This window comes from Mustelus asterias, chromosome 4 (assembly GCF_964213995.1).
Source record: "Mustelus asterias chromosome 4, sMusAst1.hap1.1, whole genome shotgun sequence".
NCBI classification, from domain to species: domain Eukaryota; kingdom Metazoa; phylum Chordata; class Chondrichthyes; order Carcharhiniformes; family Triakidae; genus Mustelus; species Mustelus asterias.
Window position 1 is genome coordinate 76,824,373 of NC_135804.1, and position 19,053 is coordinate 76,843,425.

General features: G+C 47.2%; 1 protein-coding gene across 2 annotated transcripts in view; it reads right to left on the minus strand.

Annotated features, from left to right (window-relative positions):
* btk (Bruton agammaglobulinemia tyrosine kinase) overlaps positions 1 to 19,053 on the minus strand; it is a 162,102-nt gene that overhangs the window by 22,802 nt on the left and 120,247 nt on the right. For both annotated transcript variants that reach the window (XM_078211205.1, XM_078211206.1), the window contains exons 10-11: positions 15,013 to 15,092; positions 182 to 309 (exon numbers count right to left, since the gene is read on the minus strand). In XM_078211205.1, coding sequence (XP_078067331.1) covers positions 182 to 309; positions 15,013 to 15,092 — 208 coding nt within the window. The remainder of the gene's footprint in view (positions 1 to 181; positions 310 to 15,012; positions 15,093 to 19,053) is intronic.

Below are 19,053 nucleotides of genomic sequence, written 5' to 3' on the forward strand. Positions count from 1 at the left end.
CATCCAGCTGGTCCTGAGTGTCTCATTGGATAAACACACTCCCCAGTATTGAACAAACAGAGCAGCAAGCTGCCAGATTCAGTCTCTGGATGTTGTTAACCTCACTGACCCCTGACCCAGTGATATGAGGGAAGTCCCTCTGCTCACTCTCTCTCCTCCTCTGAGGTTTCACTGGGCATACCTGCTGCATTGTGCTGGTGATAGTTGATCAGTTCTGGGATTGAGTTGAAGGTGTGTTTCTCCGCAAGGTAGTACTGGTTGGATGGTGTTGTACACACAGTGTAGTGTTTGACTTTTCCACACTGATCCCTGAAATGTGGCAGACAGTACAGAGTGAATATAGGAACAGTATTTATGTCTCAGACAAGTAACATTTAATCCAAATAATTAGATTTCATAGAATCCCAACAGTGCAGAAGGAGGCCATTCTTGCCATCAAGTCTGCACAGACTCTGACAGATTTTTTCTTCCCCAGGCCCACCACCCCATTCTATCCATGTAATCCCACACATTTATGGCTAATCCACCTAATCTACTAATTTTTGGATACTAAGAGACAATTTAGCATAGCCAATCCACCTAAATTGCACATCTTTGGAGTGTGGCAAGAAACTGGAGCAATTGGAGGAAAACCCACACAGACGTGGAAAGAACATGTCACAGTCACCCAAGGCAAGAATTAAACCCGGGCCCCTGTGCTGAGGCAGCTGTGATAACCATTGTGCCACCCTATCATCTATAAAATGAGAGTCAGGAGTGTGATGGAATATTCTCCACTTCCTGGATGAGTGCAACTCCAAAAACACTCAAGAAGCTCAACACCATCCCAGACAAAGCAGCTTGCCTTGACACCATCCACCACCTTAAACATTCACTCCCTTCACCACTGACGCCCACTCGCAACCAAGATGCTATTGTAGTTGTTACAAGATGCACTGCAGAAATTCACCAAGACTCCTTACACAGCACCTTCCAAATAGGCAACCCCTATCAACTTGAAGGACATGGGCAGCAGATGCCTGGGAACACCACCACATGCAAGTTCCTCTCCAGGTCATGCACCATCCTGACTTGAAAATATACCGCTGTAGCTTCACAGTCGCTGGCTCAAAATCCTGGACTTCTCTCCCTCCCTAACAGCACTGTGGGTTTAGCGACACCACATATATGTCAGCTCTGGTACTTTTGCCAAAGCAAGCCCATCTAAGGGACAGCATGATGGCAGAGTGGTTGGCACTGCTGCCACACAGCGCCAAGGACCCAGGTTCAATTCTGGCCTTGGGTGACTGTGTGGAGTTTGCATGTTCTCCCCGTCTGCGTGGATTTCCTTCAGGTGCTCCGGTTTCCTCCCACAGTCCAAATGATGTTGATTGGTCATGGTAAATTGTCTTAGTGTCCCAAGATGTGCAGGTTAGATGGATTAGCCGTGGTAAATGGGTGGAGTTACAGCAATAGGGTGGGGGAGTGGGCCTGGGTAAGATGTTTTTTCAGAGAGTTGGTGCAGACTCGATGTGTTGAATGGGCTCCTTCTGCATTTTGGGGTTCTATGGATGAGAGAAATAAATCTCCGTTCAACTCCCTCTGTTTAATGGCTTTCCACTCTCATTGAGAGCACCAAGCAAATCACTTCTGCACTCTCTCCAAGACCTTGACAGAATTTGACACAATGCTCCTACTTGAGGCTGGGCCAGTGTTTTATTAATGTTTAACATAACTTCAGAAAAATGCTAGAAATACTCAGCAGGTTGGGCAGCATCTTTGGAGAGAGAAACAGAATTAATCACTGAAATTTTGCTGCTGTCTTCGCCGGCAGGATCTTACGGTACTGCTGATGGTGCACCCCACCATGGTTTTCTGGTGGCGAGGGGTGCGTTTAACAGGAAACACCATTGATAACTGCGGAACCATAACATTCCGCCGCTAGCGAGAGGTGCACTGTGAAACACGCTGGGGAGAGGGAGGAAAATCCTGCCCAACATTCCAGGTCAAGGAATATTCTTCAGAGCTGAAGGCAGATAGAAATGGAATAGGCTCTGAGTAAGTGAAAGGGTCAGGAAAACCAAAAGGAAGGTCTGTGATAGAGTGGAGAGCGGGAAAGATTAAATGAAATGTTTTCATGGCACATTAAAATCCTGTGCGTGGATTGCCCACTGCCTACCTCCCACAATTATACCAATGGAGGGGTAGCTCAGCTACCCATGGGCCAATTGAAGTCCTCAATGGGAAATCAATGCCCACTTAAGGGTCTCATCCCACCACCACCAAGATTTAATGGACAGCTGGGGAAGCCCACACCAAGTGCCCAGACTGGCAGATTTCCCTGCAAATCTGGCGGTGGACAGGGGGAACCCTCCGTAACAAGCCCCCTGAGCTTATCAGATGGGCCCCCTCCCCTGAGTTTGAGTTTTACAAGCTCCCCCTCCCCCCCCAGAGTCGCTCCCAAACCCCATCCCTCCTTGCCGGGATCTGCCATCTTGGCACCTAGCGAGACTGATCCCCAACCCAAACAATCCAGTGCCACACCCAAAATGCTGGAGGGTTACCGGCCTCTGATTGTCTGGTCGCACTCTGAGGTGGCACTTCCTGATCTGGAAGTTGTTTAAATGGCTGCGAGGCAGTTGATATTCTTCTCAGAGCATTCCTGCCACATTCCCGATGTTTTAACTGTGTGTGTGTGTGTGTGTGGGGGGGGGGGGGTGCGGTTTCAGGGAATCCAACACTTTGTATAATTCAGCCTACTGTGTGTTAAAGGAACCATTCTCTTTTTTGACTGTTACACACTTCCTTCAGAAATGATAAACTCTACCACAAGGTGATGCTAGACATCCATATGATGTATTTGTTCCACACTCTGGGTTGCCAATTCTGTAAGAAGTCTCACAAAACCAGGTTAAAGTCCAACAGGTTTATTTGGTAGCAAACGCCACTAGCTTTCGGAGCGCTGCTCCTTCATCAGATGAGTGGGAGATCTGACAGTCCAAAGATGTGTAGACAGATCTCCCACTCACCTGGTGAAGGAGCAGCGCTCCGAAAGCTAGTGGCGTTTGCTACCAAATAAACCTGTTGGACTTTAACCTGGTGTTGTGAGACTTCTTACTGTGTTTACCCCAGTCCAACACCGGCATCTCTATATCATGATTGCCAATTTTGAGCAGAAAGGGAGAATGTAACTCACAAGGGGGTGTCTCTTTCCTCTCCAACTGGTATGGGAGGGTGAGACCCTGGGGGAGATTTCTGTTTCTCCCCTTCCCCTGGCCCCAGTCTCTGAGGCGGCACGGTAGCACAGTGGTTAGCACTGCTGCTTCACAGCTCCAGGGACCTGGGTTCGATTCCCGACTTGGGTCACTGTCTGTGTGGAGTTTGCACATTCTCCTCGTGCCTGCGTGGGTTTCCTCCGGGTGCTCCTGTTTCCTCCCACAGTCCAAAGATGTGCGGGTTAGGTTGATTGGCCATGCTAAATTTCCCCTTAGTGTCCTGAGATGTGTAGGTTAGAGGGATTAGCAGGTAAATATGTAGGGATATGGGAGTAGGGCCTGGGTGGGATTGTGGTCGGTGCAGACTTGATGGGTCGAATGGCCTGTTTCTGCACTGTAGGATTTCTATGATTTCTATGATTTCTAATTGTGAGTTCAACCTGAATGCAGGATGAGGGAGAATAGAGGAGCAAATAGTTAAACCCAATTGGATGCAAAGGTAAGAAACATTAAAATTGGAAGGATGGGGGGTTGGGGGGGGGGGGGGGGGGGGGGGGTGCTGGGATTACACCCTGAGATATTCATCCGTTATCCAACATCACTAGAACATGTTATCTGCTAATATCACATTACTGTTTGCTGTGCACAAAGTGGCTGCTGCACTTGCTACATTACATTAATATTTCATTGGTTGTAAATTCAGATGTTGGAGTTCATGAAGAGTGAAATTTTTTTTTGCCTTAACTTTGGGAGCATTAGAAATGAATGGGTAGTTTCCAGGCTGTACTAAACCAGCCAACATTTGCTTAATGCAAAGCAGCTGAGTATGAACGATCAGGGAAGTAGAGTGGCAGCAAGCCACACAGAGAACCATCCAGGTGTCACACTGCTCTTTCTACAGGCTGCTGAATATCTTCCCTTTAATAGGAACCCAGGGGGAGCAAGGTCCAGAACCTCACCCAGTCCAGCATCAGAGTCAGAGAGCAGGCAGGATGGGTCAGGAGGTGGTGATCAGAAAATGCCAAGTGTAGGCTTGGCAAGGCTGTTGACTTGTAAGAAGTGGACCGAAGGACGAAGGAGATATAGAGTAATCAGAACGCATTAACTAGCACACAGCCCACTTGCTTCCGACCTTGAGGTGATTGCTGCAATATCCACACCGCGGGGAGCTTGAACATTCTTCCATGTCTGTATGGGTTTCTCCCCACAGTCCAAAGATGTGCAGGTTGCGTGGATTAGCCATGGTAAATGTGCAGGGTGACTGGGATAGGGTGGAGAGGAGGGCCTGGATGGGACGGTCTTTCAGAGAGTCGGTATAGACGTGATGGGCCGAATGGTTGCTTTTTGCACTGTAGTGATTCTATGGCTCTATAATGGGTTGTGGCAGCACGTCCAAATAATGGTGCTGACAAAGCAATGCTCCCTCGATTACAGGACCAGTATGCAGAATTAGCCATGAGCAATAAAGTCAGCAAGGATCCTCCCTGTTCAATGTCCACTGCTGGCTGCAGGAGGGATATCATATTCAAATCTTGTCATGGCCAAGCTGTCATTTTAATATATAAATACATGCAGCAGTGGATTCTGATTCTCACTGAAGCACAGCACCAGGTCATGAGTGTTTCACTTCTCTTTTTACATTGCCTGTTTATCCCTTCCAGTTACAGGAGATAACAAGCAAGCTGCAACTAACGGAGACAAACACAACCTCAAACTCGCATCTGGATGTCCAATATTAGCTGCTCAAAACACCCATTTCAATTCAAGTTTTATTTTTGGTGCTTATCAAGGTGAAATTGTCATGATGTAGAATACTGTCCCCATCAAAAGCTCCCAGGACAGGTACAGCATGGGGTTAGATACAGACTAAAGCTCCCTCTACACTGTCCCCATCAAACATTATGTGAAGATGCCGGCGTTGGACTGGGGTAAACACAGTAAGAAGTCTCACAACACCAGGTTAAAGTCCAACAGGTTTATTTGGTAGCACAAGCCACTAGCTTTCGGAACACTGTTCCTTCATCAGGTAAGTGGGAGTTCTGTTCACAAACAGGGCATATAAAGACACAAACTCAATTTACAAAATAATGGTTGGAATGCGAGTCTTTACAGCTAATCAAGTCTTAAAGGTACAGACAATGTGAGTGGAGAGAGGGTTAAGCACAGGTTAAAGAGATGTGTATTGTCTCGAGACAGGACAGTTAGTGAGATTTTGCAAGCCCAGGCAGGTTGTGACAGATAGTGTGACATGAACCCAAGCTCCTGGTTGAGGCCATTCTCATGTGCGCAGAACTTGGCTATCAGTCTCTGCTCAGCGACTCTGCGTTGTCGTGTGTCATGAAGGCCGCCTTGGAGAACGCTTACCCGAAGATCAGAGGCCGAATGCCCGTGACCGCTGAAGTGTTCCCCAACAGGAAGAGAACAGTCTTGCCTGGTGATTGTCGAGCGGTGTTCATTCATCTGTTGTTGTAGCGTCTGCATGGTCTCCCCAATGTATCGTGCCTCGGGACATCCTTTCCTGCAGCGTATCAGGGAGACAACGTTGGCCGAGTATGTACCATGTACCTGGTGGATGGTGTTCCCACGTGAGATGATGGCATCCGTGTCGATGATCCGACACATCTTGCAGAGGTTGCTGTGGCAGGGTTGTAGGGTGTCGTGGTCACTGTTCTCCTGGAGGCTGGGTAGTTTGCTGCGGACAACGGTCTATTTGAGATTGTGCGGTTGTTTGAAGGCAAGAAGTGGGGTTGTGGGGATGGTCTTGGCAAGATGTTCGTCTTCATCAATGACATGTTGAAAGCTCCGGAGAAGATGTCGTAGCTTCTCCGCTCCGGGGAAGGTACTCTGTCCACCCTGTCCCGTGTTTGTCTTCTGAGGATTTCTGTGCGGTTTCTCACTGTGGCGCGTTGGAACTGTCGATTGATGAGTCAAGCGCCATATCCTGTTCTTATGAGGGCATCTTTCAGCGTCTGGAGGTGTCTGTTGCGATCCTCCTCATCTGAGCAGATCCTGTGTATACGGAGGGCTTGTCCGTAGGGGATGGTTTCTTTAATGTGTTTAGGTTGAGAGCTGGAGAAGTGGAGCGTCGTGAGGTTATCCGTGGACTTGCAGTACAGTGAAGTGCTGAGGTGACCGTCCTTAATGGAGATGCGTATGTTCAAGAATGCAACCGATTCCGGAGAGTAGTCCATGGTGAGTCTGATGGTAGGATGGAACTTGATGTCATCATATAGTTGTTTCAGTGATTGTTCACCATGAGTCCAAAGGAAGAAAATATCATCAGTGTATCTAGTGTATAGCATCGGTTGAAGGTCCTGTGCGGTGAAGAGGTCTTGTTCGAACCTGTGCATGGAGATGTTGGCATATTGAGGTGTGAATTTGGTCCCCATGGCTGTTCCGTGTGTCTGGATGAAGAACTGGTTGTTGAAAGTGAAGACATTGTGGTCCAGGATGAAGCGGATGAGTTGTAAAGTTGCATCTGGAGATTGGCAGTTGTCGGCGTTGAGTACTGAGGCAGTTGCAGCAATGCCATCATCGTGGGGGATGCTGGTGTAGAGTGCCGAGACATCCATTGTGACGAGGAGTGCTCCTGGTTCAACTGCTCCATGTGTGTTGAGTTTCTGTAGGAAGTCCGTAGTGTCATGACAAAAGCTGGGGGTTCTTTGTACAATGGGTTTCAGGATGCCCTCGACGTAGCCGGAGAGGTTCTCGCGCAGGGTCCCATTGCCCGATACTTTGGGACAGCCGGGTGTGTTTGCCTTCTGTATCTTCGGGAGGCAGTAGAGATCTCCAACGCGGGGAATTCGTGGAATGAGAGCACGGAGGGTGCTCGGAAGGTCCGGATCAAAAGTCTTGATCAGAGTGTTGAGTTGACGGGTGTGTTCTTTGGTCAGGTCTGCGGGTAACTGTCTGTAGTGTTCCTCGTTGTTCAGTTGTCGGTACACTTCTTTGCAGTAATCCGTTCTGTTCAGTATGCCGATGGCCCCTCCTTTGTCTGCTGGTTTGATGACAATTTGCGGTTGGCATTGCGTTGTGATTGGGTGATGTTCGGGGCTGTCTTGTGAGAGCGGCTGATGAATTTGGTGTTGACGCACCTCCTGATGGCTTGGGCATACATGTCAAGTCGAGGGCAGCGGCCTTCCGGAGGAGTCCAATTTGACTCTTTCTTCTTCAGTTGCTGCACTGCGGATCTCTCTGTCGGCTGTCTCATTGTGTTCGCTATTGGCCTCTTGGGGTTTGTGGAAGAACTCCCGCAGCCTCATTCGCCTGATGAATTCCTCTGTGTCTGCTGCGAGACTGATGGGGTCTATTTTGGTGGTGGGGCAAAAATTGAGCCCTCGGCTGAGAACTTCGATTTCATCTGGTTGAAGTGTGTAGTCCGACAAGTTGACAATGGACTTCCCTGTAGTGGTACTGTTTTCTACTGTGGCACCGGGGGAGACTTGGATGCTGCTGGTGGTAATGCCGAGTTTCTCAAGTTCCCTGTTCTTGGTGTGCATGTAGATGGCACAGTTCCTTTGTCTTGTCTGCTTGGCAGAGTTTCGCAGCTAGTCTGCGTCCTGAGCGCAAGTTGAGAATATGGACTCTATCTTGGTTTCCAGGATGCACCATTTGCTGTAGAGCTGGTGTATGAGGTGGTTGAGGAATGTGAGAGAGATGCGACGGCAACGTCTCTCTGCGTAGTCAGTGTTATAGGTTGACGTGAGTGGGAGATGCTACGACAACGGATGAATGAACACCGCTCGACAATCACCAGGCAAGAGTGTTCTTTTCCTGTTGGGGAACACTTCAGCAGTCATGGGCATTCGGCCTCTGATCTTTGGGTAAGCGTTCTCCAAGACGGCCTTCATGACACACAACAACGCAGAGTCGCTGAGCAGAGACTGATAGCCAAGTTCCGCACACATGAGGACGGCCTCAACCGGGATCTTGGGTTCATGTCACACTATCTGTAACCCCCACGACTTGCCTGGGCTTGCAAACTCTCACTAACTGTCCTGGCTGGAGACAATATACATCTCTTTAACCTGTGCTTAACCCTCTCTCCACTCACATTGTCTGTACCTTTAAGAATTGATTACCCGTAAAGACTCGCATTCCAACCATTATTTTGTAAATTGAGTTTGTGTCTTTATATGACCTGTTTGTGAACAGAACTCCCACTTACCTGATGAAGGAGCAGTGCTCCGAAAGCTAGTGGCTTGTGCTTTCAAATAAACCTGGACTTTAACGTGGTGTTTAACAGGTACAGCGCAAAGTTAGATACAGAGTAGAGCTCCATCCACACTGTCTCCATCAAACACTCCCAGGACAGGTACAGCTCAGGGTTAGAACGGAGGGATACAAAAGAATGGTCTAGTTTGGACCAGGGAGTGGCACGGGCTTGGAGGGCCGAAGGGCCTGTTCCTGTGCTGTATTGTTCTTTGTTCAGTTTCTATGTTCCTTGCAAATTTTACTCTTAGTCTATTTTTGATACAGAGTAAAATTCCATGTACACTGTCCCCATCAAACATTCCCAGAATAGGTCCAGCATGGGGTTAGTTGCAGAGTAAAGCTCCTTCCACTCTGCCCCATCAAACATTTCCAGGACAGATACAGCATGGGGTTAGATACAGAGTAAAGTTCTATCTACATTGTCCCCATCAAACACACCCGGGACAGGTACAGCACAGGATTAGATACAGAGTAAAGCTCCCTCTACACTGTCCCCATCAAACACTCCCAGGACAGGTACAGTATTCCTCACTCTATCTCACTTTCCATTCTTAACCCAAAGCCTGAGAATGATGCCAGATTCTGAGTTAGTGTCCCTAGATTTCTCTACTTTGCAGTTTTATTGGCAATTTAATAACTTCATTTCCTATTTCTCATTCCTTCAACTCCAAAAATGAGAAATTCAATTTCTTGAGATTTGATTCAGACTGTCAGAATCCCAAAGTATAATAAAGTGGTTCTCATTGAGGAGCAGGCTCTGCCATTAATCTTCTGCTAACTCTCAGATCACTACAACATTTTTTAATGAAATATCTTTTCAGGAATCAAGACTAGGATTTCTAACATTCCACAAATGATCGGCACTGAACAATAAACAAAGAACAAAGAACAATACAGCACAGGAACAGGCCCTTCGGCCCTCCAAGCCCGTGCTGCTCCCTGGTCCAAACTAGACCATTCTTTTGTATCCCTCCATTCCCACTCCGTTCATATGGCTATCTCGATAAGTCTTAAACGTTCCCAGTGTGTCCGCCTCCACCACCTTGCCTGGCAGCGCATTCCAGACCCCACCACCCTCTGTGTAAAATATGTCCTTCTGATATCTGTGTTAAACCTCCCCCCCCTTCACCTTGAACCTATGACCCCTCGTGAACGTCACCACCGACCTGGGGAAAAGCTTCCCACCGTTCACCCTATCTATGCCTTTCATAATTTTATACACCTCCATTAAGTCTCCCCTCATCCTCCGTCTTTCCAGTGAGAACAACCCCAGTTTACCCAATCTCTCCTCATAACTAAGCCCCTCCATACCAGGCAACATCCTGGTAAACCTCCTCTGTACTCTCTCCAAAGCCTCCACGTCCTTCTGGTAGTGTGGCGACCAGAACTGGACGCAGTATTCCAAATGCAGTGTTCACACTTGCTGTTTTTTTTAATCAGTGTGAAAGTTTTTGTGTTTGTTGCAGTTTGGTTTTGAGCTCTCACACTGGGTAATTGTAACTGGGTGGTATTGTAAAACAAGTGCGAGAGAATTCACCGCCTGTCACACACATTTTACAATGAAGTTATTGGAAGGGAAATTCGGACTGGGTGGAGGTTCAATAACACCCCCGCCCAACCTAAAAATGATAACACTTTATATTCAAGTTTTACATGTTATTGGTGAATTTTGTCCACTGTTAGAAGAGATTTTACAGCCTCACTCGTCCCAAAACAGGAAAATCTCACCCAAGGTCAACGGACGTTTCCATGAACCACCCCTCGCCCGCTCTGATTCCCGTGGCAGGTGGGACAGTAAAATTCCGGCCCCAATGTCAAAATCTCCAATGTTAATCCCTCCAAAATTCAAAGCAGGAGAAGAGAGGTTAAATTGTGACCCCTTTTATCACATTTAAAATTTCTCCAACACCTTCTGACAGAAGGCCATTGTTTCCATTGTGGGAAGTATCTCCATAGGGAAATGATGATGCTATGTTAGACAGTGACTCCTTCATTCCATGCAAATTGAACTTTCATAACTGCACGTAGCTAGAAACTCAACCACATCGATTCCAACGTATCTGGGAATTTCAGAGGGAAGTATGTAGAAACTCACAGGAATAAAATATAGAGATGAAGGGATATATGCTGGTGGATTGGAGGTTGAGGGAAAGAGACAGAAGAGCGAGAGGTGGGGGGGGGGGGCGGGGGGGAAGGACTAACACAAGAGGAATTAGCAATAGGAAAAAGCATAGAAGGATTGGAGATGGAGCTCTAGAAACTAAGGGTTCTTTTGAAATATTGACCTTTATTCATTCTTAGAATGAGCATCACTGGCAAGGCCAGCATTTATTTTCCATTCCTAATTGCCCTTGGAAGGTTGGTGGTAAGCTGCCTTCTTGAACCACAGCAGTCTGTCTGGTGAATGTTGCATCACTCCTAAGCAGAAATAACTTGTATTCCCATCCATCCCTTGACTTGCTGATCTTGAAAACATTCTGTCAATTTGTCGAGGACACTGTTAGTCCCCAGTTTGTATGAAGATTAATGCCCATAGGGCGGCACGGTAGCACAGTGGTTAGCACTGCTGCTTCACAGCTCCAGGGTCCCGGGTTCGATTCCCGGCTCGGGTCACTGTCTGTGTGGAGTTTGCACATTCTCCTCGTGTCTGCGTGGGTTTCCTCCGGGTGCTCCGGTTTCCTCCCACAGTCCAAAGATGTGCGGGTTAGGTTGATTGGCCATGCTAAAATTGCCCCTTAGTGTCCTGAGATGCGTAGGTTAGAGGGATTAGTGGGTAGGATATGGGGGTAGGGCCTGGGTGGGATTGTGGTCGGTGCAGACTCGATGGGCCGAATGGCCTCTTTCTGTGCTGTAGGGTTTCTATGATTCTATGATTTCTGAATTGCCCTTATGAGATTTGCTTCTAATTTCCTGATTTATACTCTACCTACACTATACTCCCTGTTAGGGGACCTAGAAACAACTGCCATCAATGTTTTCTGCCTCTTGCTCTTCCTTAGCTCTACATAAACAGATTCTGTTTTTGGATTTACTGAGCTAACGTTTTCTCTCTCTTCAGTCTTTATCCCTTTATTATCAGGGTTCCCCACCCTACTTTTCCATTTCACGTATCTCTTCTGAAAGCCAAATATCTTGGAATATTTACTTTCTAACCTTGATCACTTTGGAGCCCCATCTCTGCAATTGCTATGGAACTGTGCGTAGTGTCACAAATAATCAGGAAACTCATGCTCTGGGGACATAGTTGCAATGGTGAGATTTGAACCTAATAAAAAAATATCTGGAATTGAAAGTGAATTGTGACCATAAAACTATCATTGATTGTTATAAAAATCTATTTGGGAAAGAAATCTGTCAGAGCCATTGCACAGTGGCTGACTCTTAAATGGCCAAGGAAGCCATTCAGTTCAAGAGCAATGAGGGATGGGTAACAAATGCCGGTCTTGCCCTCATATCATGAATGAATAAAGTATTAATTCCTTCACAGATTTAAATTTGATATTGTTCTAATTTTCCCCGATGTCACCTTGGTGATTAATGTCCTCTTAACTTTATTATTGTCACTGTCCCTCCCTAATCCACTTTGCTTATTTTTACCCAAAACACTGCTCTAATCTAGAGATTTGACTTCTGTCTTTTTCTTTCCTGAACCTTCCCATCCCTTCTTTATTAGTTTCAACCCTCTCTAAGATCATAAGAACATTAGAACATAAGAAATAGAACCCAGAGGAGACCATTCGGTCTTCTTATTGGTGTACATTAATGATTTGGACTTAAATGTAAGGGTTATGATCATGGCCTCCTTCTGTACTGTAGGGATTCTGTGATTCTGTAAGAAGTTCGTGAATGACATGAAAATTGTTAGCGTGGTAAATAGCGAAGAGGATAGCTGTAGGATGATAGAAACAGACTGGTCAGGTGGGCAGAACAGTGGCAAATGGAATTCAACCTAGAAAAGTTTGAGATAATGCACTTGAGGAGGGCTAACAAGGTAAAGGATTACACTATGGATAGTAGGACCCTGGAAAGTACAGAAGATCAGAGGGACCTTGGAGTCCACATCCACAGAACCCTGATGGTGGTAGGGCAGTTAGATAAGGTGGTTAAGGTGGCGTATGGAATACTTGCCTTTATCAGCCAAGGCATAACTACAAGAGCAGGGAGGTCATGCTGGAACTGTATAAAACACTGGTTAGGCCACAGTTGGAGTACTGTATGCAGCTCTGGTCATCACATTATAGGAAGGATGTGATTGCACTGGAGAGGGAACAGAGGAGATTTACCAGGATGCTGCCCTGGCAGGACAGTCTGAACTATGAGGAAAAATTGGATAGATTGGGCTCTTTGTCCTGAAGCAGAGAAGTTTGAGAGGGCCATAGATAGGGTCGATAGGGAGACAATTTCTCCATTAGTTGAGGAGTCAATAACCGGGGGCATAGATTTAAGGTATTAGAAAACTAAGGGTTGAGGAGAAACTTTATCACCCAGAGGGTGGTGGGAGTTTGGAACTCACTGCCTGAAAGGATGGCTGAGTCAGTAACTCTCCGAACATTTAAGGAATATTTAGATATTCACTTGCATGGTTGTAACCTCCAGGGCTATGGGTCAAGAGTTGGAAAATCGGATTTGGTGTAGTCATATGTTCATTGAATGGTGTAGACACGATGGCTGAATGGTCTCCTTCTGTGCTGTAAACATCTTTGAATCTATAGAGTCTGCTCTGGAATCCAATAAAATCATGGTAAATCTGACTGTGGCCTTAACTCCACTTTCCTGCCTGCCCCTATGACCCTTGGGGGGAATCATATAAGACTTTGTCAGTGTCAGTTTTGGTGAGAAAACCGGTGTGAAACTCTGCAGCTCCGTCGGTCTGTTTAGTCTCTAGATCTTTGAGAGCAAAACAAAAGAGTGAGTGGAGGGGCTCTTAGGGCTCCCCGATCATAAATGAGAAATAACCCCCCCCCCCCCTCCGCCCCACCCCTACCCACAATCACAAATAATAAATAACACCCACCACAGAGATATCTGGGGCCTCCTCCCCCTCCCCCCAACTCCAAAATCGGCAGCCCCCCCAATCACTTTCAGTTAGTAATCAAGGATCAGTTAGATGCATGACCAAACTAAATGACCCTGATAATATGCTGCCCACACCATAAAACATTTGACCCAAAATAAAAACATTTGGTGTGGACAGCCACGTCGATCTTTTAATGGAATCTTGAAAGAGAAGGAAGGAAAGATGGGTTCAATCTTTGGGGGCTGCCCTTTGTGTATCGGGGGCGGGGGGGGGGGGGGGGGCGGTCTTTTTGAATCAAATCTCCCCTTTCTTCCTAATGACTTCCCAGCTTTAACCCCAACTTCTCCATCTATCCCTGCCAAAGACCCCAGACTTGAGATTCCAGAGAGCCAGGGGCCTTTTTCCTCCTTCTTCTTGCAGTTCCAGCAGCTGTTACTAAGTTGCTGCTGGTGCTACCAGGACAGATGGAGCTGCTGCCCAATTGGATTGACTGGCAGCTCCAGAGAATGGGCTTCCTCCCTAGGTGAGAGGGGCTGAAGTCCCACACTGTCCTTCTTCAGCCCACTTACAGTGCATTTTGGGCTGTCTCCAAAGCAACTTTCCTTACAGGGGTGGGCGGGGGTGTGAGATGTGCAAGCCCACTCCCCACCCTCCCTGTATTATTCAGCCCAGAGTGAGAGCTTGGAGGAGGGTGAGTGAGGGAAATTTAAGGGTTAATCTCTTTCTAAAAATTGTCTAGTTTACAGTTTTTGTTTAGCATTTAATTATAATCTACTGTTAAAGTGAATTTTCTTTCAGTCTTAGTCAGGGATAGATGAGAGGCAGCTGCAATTAGTTAATTAGGTAGGCAGTCTGTCTCGAGCAAACAGTGCTGATTCATCTCTAGAATTTCAGCTGCTGTAAAAACAGGCGATCTTGCTCAGTGCACAAAGAAGTAGAAAGGGTACTCAGTTCACCAGGACACTGGTCCCAGCCCAGTTTAAGTGGAGTCCATCCCAATGAACAGCTCCATCGCTGTGCATCCCTGATCTCCTCCGTTGGCCCTCATGCCTTCAGCTGCCTTAAGTAGAACCAGAGCACAAAGTCTGGCCTTGAAAGGGGGTAAATTCCAAACAAACCCAAGGATAGTTCACTGTGTGACTGGTCAATCTTTCGAACCGACTCCTTCGGGAGGTAATGGAAGCAGCTAGTATTGATTCATTCCAATATAAATTAGATTGCTTTCTGAAAATAACATTTTGGACATGAGAGCAATTTTGGACATGGCATGTGGTGAGCGTAATTTTGTTGGAAGGAACAGATGATTTTGGAGCTCTGGTTCCTGAAGCTCTCCAACACTTTGGTGGGGGTGGGTTCCTCACTTCATTTCTGGGTCAGTTATAGACTCAATGATAGAGATTATCACTGTGATTGCTGAATAACTCGATTATCATTAGGATGGTGGAAGGTGAGTTTAATGGACTGTGGTCTATTTTCATTCAGCAATTCCAATGTCTCAATGTAAATGAGCTGGGGGGCTTTGTTGGCCAATCTCCTGTTGAAAGTCTGGTCTGTTATTAAGCAATTCAGTGGCAGAGTTTATCCTACCCTGGTGCTTTGCTGAAGACAGACATTGTGTATTTTCCAGCCTGGCTTGAGTTCCGGAGTAGGAATGCACCTTCCTTACCCTGGAAAAGAAACACAGATTACTGCACTGAGAACTGTGAGAATCATATCAAAGAACAAACACTTCCAAGTCTCAGACATTCAGGTTTTTCAAAAGAAAGAAGCAAAAAATACTTTTAATAAGAATATGAGGAGCAGGAGTGGACTACTCAGCCTATTGAGCTTGCTCTGTCATTCAGTATCATTGTGGCTGATCTTGGGCTCCAACTCCATTTTCTCACTCACTCCCCATTTCCCTTAATTATCTGAGAGCGTCAAAGTCTATCCCAGCCTTAAATATATTCAATGATGGAGCGTCCACAACCCTCTGGGGTAGAAAATTCCAAAGATTCACAATTTCTCCTCATCTCTATCCCAAATGATCAGCCCTTTATCCTGAGACTGTGACCTCGTGTTTTAGATTCCCCGACCAGAGGAAACAATCTCTCAGCATCCACCTTATCAAACCCTCTCAGAATTTTATAAATTTCAATGTGATCATCTCTCATTCATCCAAACTCCAGAGAATATAGATCCAATTTACACAGGCTCAGCATCGGACAAGCCCCTCAGCCCAGGAATGAATTGAATGAAACTTTGCTGTACTACCTCCTATACAAGTCATTCAAGATAAACTGACCAGAGCGAAGAACTTCATTGGACACAACTATACCCTTAACACCACAAACTACTCTCACCGTCTCCCAGTCACACCAGTAAGCGTGGAAAATCTCCAATCTTTGGAAAACAAGCTAGGTGAATTTAAAGCCAGACTCACTTTCCAAAGAGAACTGAGTGCTCTGTTTCATGATGTGGAGATGGACGCCGGCATCTCCACATCATGACTACCATCGACACCGCAAACTGCCTGCTCCAAGTGGAGAGGTTCTGCAAGAAGATCGCACATATCGACACAGACATCAAGTTTCTACAAAGATGCAAGAAAGCAGACAAGATACCGAAAGGACTACAGATCACGAACTCACTCAGGTCAACCTATAACACAGACTACGCTGAAAGACTTTGCCATCGCACCTCTCTCACATTCCTCAACCACCTCATACACCAGCTCTACAGCAAACACCGCAGCCTGGAAACCAAGATAGAATCCATATTCACAACTTGTGCTCAGGCCGCAGACCAGCTGCGAAACTCTGCCAAGCAGACGAGACAAAGGAACTACACCATCTACATGCACACAAAGAACAGGAAACCTGAGAAACTCGGCATCACCACCAGCAGCAACCAAGCCTCCCTCGGGACCACTGTAGGAAACAGTACCACTACAGGGAAGTCCATTGTCAACTTGTCGGACTACACACTTCAACCAGATGAAATCGAAGTTCTCAGCCGAGGGCTCAATTTTTGCCCCAACATCAAAATGGACCCCATCAGTCTCGCAGCAGACACAGAGAAATTCATCAGGCGAATGAGGCTGCAGGAGTTCTTCCACAAACCCCAAGAGGCCAACAGCGAACACAATGCGACAGCCAATGAACCGGAAGAGCCGACAGAGAGATCCGCAGTGCATCCGAAGAGGAAAGAGTCGAATTGGACTCCTCCGGAAGGCCGCTGCCCTCGACTTGACATGTATGCCCAAGCCATCAGGAGGTGCGTCAACACCAAATTCATCAGCCGCACTCACAAGACAGCCCCGAACATCACCCAAGCACAACACAACGCCATCCGCGCTCTCAAGACCAACCGCAACATTGGCATCAAACCAGCAGACAAAGGAGGGGCCATCATCATACTGAACAGAACGGATTACTGCAAAGAAGTGTACCGACAACTGAACAACGAGGAACACTACAGACAGTTACCCACAGATCCGCCCAAAGAACACACCCGTCAACTCAGCACTCTGATCAAGACTTTTGATCCGGACCTTCAGAACACCCTCCGTGCTCTCATCCCACGTACTCCCCGCATTGGAGATCACTACTGCCTTCCAAAGATACACAAGGCAAACACACCCGACCGTCCCATCGTATCGAGCAATGGGACCCTGTGCAAGAACCTCTCCGGCTATGTCGACAGCATCCTGAAACCCATTGTACAAAGAACCCCCAGCTTTTGTCGCGACACTACGGACTTCCTACAGAAAGTCAGCACACATGGAACAGTTGAACCAGGAGCACTCCTCGTCACAATGGATGTCTCGGCACTCTACACCAGCATCCCCCACGATGATGGCATTGCTGCAACTGCCTCAGTACTCAACGCCGACAACTGCCAGTTTCCAGATGCAATTTTACAACTCATCCGTTTCATCCTGGACTACAATGTCTTCACCTTCAACGACCAGTTCTTCATCCAGACACACGGAACAGCCATGGGGACCAAATTCGCACCTCAATATGCCAACATCTTCATGCACAGGTTCGAACAAGACTTCTTCACCGCACAGGACCTTCAACCGATGCTATACACTAGATACATCAATGACATTTTCTTCCTTTGCACTCATGATGAACAATCACTGAAACAACTATATGACATCAACAAGTTCCATCCCACCATCAGACTCACCATGGACTACTCTCCGGAATCGGTTGCATTCTTGGACACACGCATCTCTATTAAGGACGGTCACCTCAGCACCTCACTGTACCACAAGCCCACGGATAACTTCACGATGCTCCACTTCTCCAGCTTCCACCCTAAACACGTTAAACAAGCCATCCCCTACGGACAAGCCTTCCGTATACACAGGATCTGCTCGGATGAGGAGGATCGCAACAGACACCTCCAGACACTGAAAGATGCCCTCATAAGAACAGGATATGGCGCTCGACTCATCGATCGACAGCTCCGACGCGCCACAGCGAAAAACCGCACCGACCTCCTCAGAAGACAAACACGGGACACGGTGGACAGAGTACCTTTCATCGTCCAGTACTTCCCTGGAGTGGAGAAGCTACGACATTTCCTCCGGAGCCTTCAACATGTCATTGATGAAGACGAACATCTCGCCAAGGCCATCCCCACACCCCCACTTCTTGCTTTCAAACAACCACACAACCTCAAACAGACCATTGTCCGCAGCAAACTACCCAGCCTTCAGGAGAACAGTGACCACGACACCACACAACCCTGCCACTGCAACCTCTGCAAGACGTGCCGGATCATCGACACGGATGCCATCATCTCACGCGAAAACACCATGCACCAGGTACACGGTACATACTCTTGCAACTTGGCCAACATTGTCTACCTGTTACGCTGCAGGAAAGGATGTCCCGAGCCATGGTACATTGGGGAAACCATGCAGACGCTACGACAATCGATGAATGAACACCACTCGACAATCACCAGGCAAGACTGTTCTCTTCCTGTTGGGGAGCACTTCAACAGTCACGGGCATTCAGCCTCTGATCTCCGGGTAAGCGTTCTCCAAGGCGGCCTTCATGACACACGACAGCGCAGAGTCACTGAGCAGACTGATAGCCAGGTTCCGCACACATGAGGACAGCCTCAACCGGGATATTGGGTTCATGTCACACTGTCTGTAACCCCCACAACCTGCCTGGATGTGCAAAATCTCACTAGCTGTCCTGTCTGGAGACAATACACATCTCCTTAACCTGTGCTTAATACTCCCTCCACTCACATTGTCTGTACCTTTAAGACTTGATTAGCTGTAAAGACTCACATTCCAATCATTATTCATGTAAATTGAGTTTGTGTCTTTGTGCCCTGTTTGTAATCAGAACTCCCACCCACCTGATGAAGGGACAGCCTGTTCTGAAAGCTAGTGGCTTTTGCTACCAAATAAACCTGTTGGACTTTAACCTGGTGTTGTTAGACTTCTTACTGTGCTCTGTTTCACGCAAAGGAGGCTCACTCCTACTTCACCGATTGTGCCCGACAACCAGAGGGCTTCTCAATCCATTGAATGAACTGTACAGCGGCCTCAGGCAAGGCTATGGGAGGTAGGGTCTGCTTCCTAATCCACACCTTGTGCTGCCTAAACCGAGCAAC